Raw genomic sequence first — 7252 nt, 5'->3', positions numbered from 1 at the left:
GTTTCATCATTAACAATATTATTTCCTCGAAGCTGAAGTATTTGATGCTTTTCGCACGAAACTGATTTATTATGCCCGTTAGTGGAAAGATTTTATGAAAAAGTGACCTTAACAACACAAGGTATGAGTTTATTGCATTATTACTTTTCTTTAAAGGAAAGGTGTACAAAAGGAATTGTAAGTTACCTTTGTCAACTTTCAAGCCTGGTTCATGACATGATCGAACAAAACTACCTTACTTGCAAAAAGCAAACCAAAAACAACCTCTAAATATAACATTTAAGTAATTTATTCGAGACAATAGTTATACATACAAACGCACATCCGTTTATATATATATATATATATATATATATATAGTCAAAAAGTTAATACATGAGACTGTTACTATGAAAGGTGTAAAGCAACTTATGACTGAAAATTTAACTTATATGATTTAAGTAAACAATCACATTTAACCGGAATAAATGTTATATGGCATTTGCAATATGTCAGTATAAGCAATGGTCTTAATCAGATATGTGTGTGTGTGTGTGAACAAATCTATTAGCCACTGGTACATGCATCACACGGTGCAACCTCTTCTATAGCACCTTCACAATAGTTTCCCCCACCATTAGCTTGGTAGCTACAGGTTCTAGTTCTAGTTTTTCTGCCCTTACATGCATTAACCGAGACGCAGGAGGAAAATTCAGACCAAGCTCCAAATACGCCATCAAAACCTACAATAGAACAAACTATTGGAAGCTGCTTTACAGAGAAAAAGAAACAAGTGTTAAATATGCATATATATGCAAGCAGCTCAAGTGTTTGTTTCTCATTGTCAAAGCTGAATTGTTTTAAAATTGTTATTAGGCTTAAATAGTTTGTTAATTGTGATGAAATATGACTCTCTATGTAACATGTTTGCACGCATGTATTTTGCCGTCCTAATTAATCAAATAAAAAAACCAGAGTAAAGTTTGTATGCACAATTACAAGCAAAAATAATAATAACAGTAATAATGATAATAAGAATACAAATAACAATTATCAATCTGTATTATTTGGGTTAAAGGTTTCTATCCTTACCTGTAAGGTGAATCAATTTAACCTTAATTTTGTCACTTACCACAAGCCTGCATGTTACAATTCTGCTGTTCCTCAGCAGAACCAATGCAGTAAGCCCCGCCGTGTGGTATCGGGTTATTACAGTATCGGTACCGTTTTTGTATGCCACCTAAAGTAGAAATGTTTTTATTTTTATTTCTAAGTTCCTTTATATCAACGGCAATATCTAGTAACCACACGCACTGTAGACATCCGTCATGAGATGAAAGAAAATGTTACATATCTATAAGATAATGAGTTGAAGTCAATAATAAAGTTTTGGGGAAAACGGTGAGAGGCTGGCAGTTGAGAAAAACAAATATTATTGTGGATAATCAGGGTTTTCTGGTATAAGTGGATAATACTTCAAACTAAAAGGATATAAAGGATTTTGACATAAGCGTGTACTTCAAAGAGAATATTATTTTTCCATCTCCCGATGCTTAAAAATATCAAACACTCAGACCTCAAAATATTTTCTGGAAATTGCCTAACTTTTCAAAGTGATAATAATGTTAACAGTATCATTGTTTCCTTTTAATAGCTCATAAAAACGAAAAGGAATTTCAGATACGCTGCACATTGTTGTATTGCATGATGGTGTCAAGGCTAAATCGCCTTCGCACTTTCGCTATATCATAAATGCTAACCTCCACAAGTGACTGAGCAGCTTTGCCAGGGTCCAAAATCGCTCCAAGCTCCATCTACTGACCCACGATCTCTAAATGGACGTGTTGACTTGGCACCAACATCCTAAACAATATGTATTAACAAGCACTTAACCAACTTATATTACTACTTAATATTTGGTAATATGTTCTCGTTCTATTTTTAATCAGCATAACATCACAAGCAACAAAATAAAAGATAATAGATTATCCTTACACTCTAATGCAAAAGAATATTTCCCTGATTGTTGCAGATTCCTTTGAAAGCGTCATTTTGCTACTTGTGAATAGTCATATTATATTATTATGGAAATACGAATCTGTTTTTCTGCTCTTCATTTGTTTCAATCTAAAGCATATAATGGTTTACAAGTTATCTGATTCGCTTTATTGCTTGTAATATTAATTTTTCTTTCCTGATGCATCTTAAAAAACATACCAAGAAATAACAAAAGTAGCTTACCGCTGGAGGAATTTCAAAAACCGTGGCAAGAGATGCGGTGTGAAAAGCCAAGGTCACCTATACAAAGAAACTCGCATTAAATTCTTGAATTGTCAAGACTTAATGACGATCTGAAAACAAAATGTGTCAAGCAATTCATTTTCGTGTTCCATTCCGCTTTAAAAGGAAATGCAGTGAATCAGACTTCACTCTTTTAAATATGTTTCACAGTTTGAGGAAACAACATTGAAACCTACGCAATGCTAATGGATGAGAAAAGTACACTTGATTTCTTCCCTTTCGTTTTGTCAACATGGATAAACTAGATATTTCGAGGTTCATGTTGAGCATAGCTGTGAATGATTTTGAATGTCGAACGGAGCCATCTGTTTTCTCAAATGTCAGTAAATCATATTTTTGTATCAGTAAATGATACTTTAATCACACTTTCTCCTCCCCTCTCGTCAGTTGTTCAAAATTAATGAAACGTTATTACATAACATATAACGAAAGAGTTCGATTGAAATAACTATGCTAATTTATTTGTCGCAAAAACCGAGGCTACAGTGATCACAAACAGGTTCACATTTTATTGAAAATAAACTTGAAACTGTGGTAAATAAATCAGCCACACACTGCTATAGCATTTGTTTTCCAAGGTGAATTAGTTAGTCACAACATGGATTATACTGGTGATCCGTAATATTCTCCAACAAAATAAAAATGGACCAATTTCGGAATATTATATTTCATATACAAAGCACCACTTTGCAGTTTGTTAATAACAGTATTGTTGATTACTATATATATATATATATATATATATATATATATATATATATATATATATATATATATATATATGGTAGATTTCGTCTGGACTTGAGGAGAATGGACTTCAACAAGAAAAAAGTTCTTGAAATATCACATGACAAATCTTTTTCTTGTAAACGAGATTTATTTTTTTCGCAATGTATTGCCAGCACAATTTACATAGCTTGATAGTGTTGAGTAATAAACATTGGCTGCGTATGCCACAGATTTATAAATAAATTTCACTTAAGGATTATTTAGCATGAAAGGATTTCAGTTCAGAAATTTGATGTAATAGGTACATTACCGTGCTTTTCTGAATGTTCATGCGGGCCCTACAATCAGCATCGTAGTAATTGATATTGTTGCCGCTCAAAGTTATCATTACCATGGGACAACGTTGTTTTGGACAGGAAGTGGTTTCTCCTGGTTGGCGATCGTATTGGTTGATGAATTTGAAGTATAGAACGCTGTCAATAGAGTAAGGTATATATTCCAGTACATCGATAAACAGCCGTGAAACAAGTCTAAGAATGTTGCATCGTTTACATTTTTGATTCCAGGCTCCTGTTAAAAACAAACAGGAATATGACTTGTTATTTTGCATGAAGTCACAATGTTATTCTTTGCCTGGAGACATAAAGGAAATGAAATACCATCCATGTATGGCCTTTGAATCATGCGACTTTGTAGTTGTAATATATTTGTGGCTAAATTAATGTGGCTAATTTTAGAGAATAGTTGCAAGAAATTAGATTATGCTCATAGTTTATCATTTTCCTTGTGTGACATCAAGCATTTATTATTTCGAGCCCAAATCAAGGATGATCAAATCCCGGAACCCGACGTCCCGGACTGTACATTTATCAAATCCAGCAAGTAATCCTTTCCATGCCGCTATTACGGAACAAGTGCAGTTTACTTATAGTAAGAAGTCGGGCAAGTCCGTATTTTTGTGCAAAAATTATTTTATCTACCTTTATCTGGTCATTCGTGCCCTCGGAGAGTACTGAACGCTTGATGCTATCCTTTTCCATGTATAAATTCACCTTGTATCACACCTGTCGGTTGCCATTTATTATCGCCACTTGATCGCACTTTGGGCTAAGCAACCAAATTATCAACAATCAAAACACACAAAACAAAACAGATATGATTATTTAGGGGTTTTTTTTTTGCTGTGATTGTTCAAACCAGATCTGCTCTCGCTTATCTTAATACACGGGGTCAACATAAGTGTTGGTAATAATATAAAATAAATTTTCAAGAGCCAGTTCAGTTGAAAATGGAGCTAAGGGATAAAACCCGCGTCAAGATCTGTATGACAGTGAGTACACCAACGTACATTATATTAACATCGTTGATTCGCTTCTGAAATATTCTGGCTATAGGAATTCGATGCAGCACATAGTTACTATTTGTCGGAAAGTTGCAATAACTCCCTCGACATTAAATCTAAACATATAAAAATGATCGCAGGCAGATATACCTGTAATATGCAAGTAAGGTGCAAAATTGCATCGTGTTAAATATCAAGGTTGTAGAGCTACACTGTTCACGATATGTGTTGATGGACCGAGAGATGAATAGACAAACTGCCGAAAAAAGATTATTGTGAGTAAATAAGGGAATTGCCTTCCTAGTCTGTTAACGATGAATGATTTTAATACATCTTTATACTTATTAATTATAATCATCATCAGCGTGAACAAATGTTTGTTCAGTATTGTCAAACATGCTACCTATTTGATACTAAAACCATTTTGAGACCTTTTTCAGTCTTCGGTAAACTGCATTAATATAAAAGACCACCTTGGCTAGCCAAGGTTCTAATGTGATAAACCCTATGTACACATTGGCGTTTCGAGGAGATATTTGTGTGCTTCTGGTCTGTGAATATCAGTGAATGCAGCGGCTAGCCACCGCATCAAATCTAAATTATGTTGTTCAAATTTGAACACTGTTCCTACATGATCCAGACAAGGGGTACACACAACTTAAATGGACTGATGAAAAAGCAATTTTCCAGTACCTGGCTCTGTTTGCACAAATACATTTCATTCAAATACACCTGTAATGGCTTTCCTATGGTACATAGTCATACATTACATGTTTAACTTCCAATCTATCCTTTCTAGGTCAATTGTCTCCACTATTTTTGGCTGATCTACAATACGCCACGCTATTGGTTAGTTTGCATTGTATGCCAAGAAAGGCAGCTTATGAAATCCAATAGATATTCCTATGACAAACCACCATTATATATGTTTGCTCCGCCAAGGTGTAGATAGCTTTATCGTATCGAAACCTTGACCAGCATTGATGATCATAGGGAAGAAAACAAACATTGGTTACATACCCATTTGTGACGTCATAGAAATATTTCTTGCCATCATTAATTGTGCTTTCCAAATCAGCAATACTGCTGGATGCTATCCAACTACTCAAAGTCGGGGCCCAGTGTGGAAAGTAAGAGAAGAGGTCAAATGACACTCCTCGAGGAAGACAAACTCCGAATGTTACCCACTTATTTCTGAAATTAAAGCATATTATGATTTTAACTCACATTGAATTCGTCTTCGAGAATAACCGGTATGACTTCATCATTCACACAGTTGGAGTTACGAGGTCTGTACTTTCTCATTACAAAATACAACAGTTTCACTTTATATTAGTAAATATTCATTTCTGATATCTTTGTTCGGGGAGACTGAATTTAAGATATTGTCGTGGGTACGTTTTCTAGTCTAGCAGGACTTAGTCTATGCTGTATTTTTTGTATCGCTATCTAGCTAATATCTTACACAATGCTTAATGTCTGAAATAAATTCCAACTTTTTAAATCTGTAAATTTTGTTTCTCTACATCACATTAGTTTCGTTTTCAGCATTTGTTTAGTTTATCTTATTTTGCGATGACTGAAATGATTTGTTGAAAATACTGGTCAACAAATTAAACATTAAACCCCACTAATTAGCAAATAAGATTTGTTGTTGTTGTTGTTGTAGGACTTAACGCCATTTTTCAGCACACGATAGGGCTATACATGGCGGCCAGTATAATTGGTGGAGGAAGAACCCGGGAAAACCCCGGAAAGAACCACCGACCCACGAGAAGCTACTGACAGGCTTTTTCACGAAACCACGTTAGCTGAGCCTGAGACTCGAACTCACGCAGACCGAGGTGAGATGGCAGTGATCTGTAACGGTGAGCGCTTTAGACCATTCAAGCAAATTAGGTATTTCTTTTTATATATACATAGGTGGCTGGTTCAAGATCCTAATTTCATCCATACCATACGTTTAGATATGTAGAACAAAGGTGGTTAACGTATTATATTCGTCCTAGTAAGCATAGTGTCGTCTTTCTGTATCAATGATATACCACAAAAGGTGTAAAAACTTTAATTAAAAGGAAACGAGGATTGCCAAGTTTCATTTTAATGAAGAAACAAAACAACGAGGGGTATATCATTGATACAGCGTACATACTAAACATGTATTTTATTTATATCACATACAGATACACATATATGCCCTTTGAACGGTGTTAAGATATGCTGTGTATTGACCGAGTGAATAAACTCTTCACATACTTACGAGTGTGCCCGCTACAAAATGTAGTTCTGTTCATTTCCTTGTTGTTTACAGTCGCGTTTGCAAATTAATAAGTTGACTGTTTTCTTTTTAAGTGTCTATTTTTATTCACATTGAGCAAATACAAAAAAACACGTATGATTTAAACATGAACGATTGTTTTTATGAAGAATGTAAAGCACTACAAACACGGAACGCTCAGGAATTCATGTACTCGTGTATGGAAATTAGCGTGGAATAGAAACTATGCGAAATGGCGAACCAACAAGAGGTAATTAAAATATTTAAATATATTTATAGTTGATCTAAGTCATTAATCTGCTTTAATTAAAATTATTACTGACCACACATTCTCTCTCTCTCTCTCTCTCTCTCTCTCTCTTTGAACGGCGTGTCTTAACTTTACCATCATTCATAGGTCCAGAGACATCGTTGTATGACACAAACGAAAATCCCCAACGCTCGTATTTTTTATAGATTTTTTCCCCCTTTTCTTCTTCTTTTTTTTTTCTTTGCCACGGTAGTACTGAGAGAGAGAGAGAGAGAGAGAGAGAGAGAGAGAGAGAGAGAGCGGGATGGGTGGGCGCTGTTTGAACATTTTCATACTTAATTAATAATTATTAGAAGATTATAAGAAGTTGAAG

At 34.7% G+C, this 7252-nt stretch overlaps 1 protein-coding gene across 1 annotated transcript in view; it reads right to left on the bottom strand.

Annotated features, from left to right (window-relative positions):
- Nucleotides 1-319: 319 nt before the first annotated feature.
- LOC149781938 (cell surface hyaluronidase CEMIP2-like) overlaps nucleotides 320-7252 on the bottom strand; it is a 31364-nt gene continuing 24431 nt past the window's right edge. The window contains exons 20-25 of the mRNA XM_089935035.1: nucleotides 5372-5545; nucleotides 3320-3482; nucleotides 2221-2277; nucleotides 1740-1842; nucleotides 1112-1219; nucleotides 320-722 (exon numbers count right to left, since the gene is read on the bottom strand). Coding sequence (XP_089791161.1) covers nucleotides 547-722; nucleotides 1112-1219; nucleotides 1740-1842; nucleotides 2221-2277; nucleotides 3320-3482; nucleotides 5372-5545 — 781 coding nt within the window. The 3' untranslated portion in view covers nucleotides 320-546. The remainder of the gene's footprint in view (nucleotides 723-1111; nucleotides 1220-1739; nucleotides 1843-2220; nucleotides 2278-3319; nucleotides 3483-5371; nucleotides 5546-7252) is intronic.

Source organism: Sinohyriopsis cumingii, chromosome 15, assembly GCF_028554795.1.
Source record: "Sinohyriopsis cumingii isolate HCF-2022 chromosome 15, ASM2855479v2, whole genome shotgun sequence".
NCBI lineage: Eukaryota > Metazoa > Mollusca > Bivalvia > Unionida > Unionidae > Sinohyriopsis > Sinohyriopsis cumingii.
This window is presented reverse-complemented; position numbering and strand designations above follow the sequence as displayed.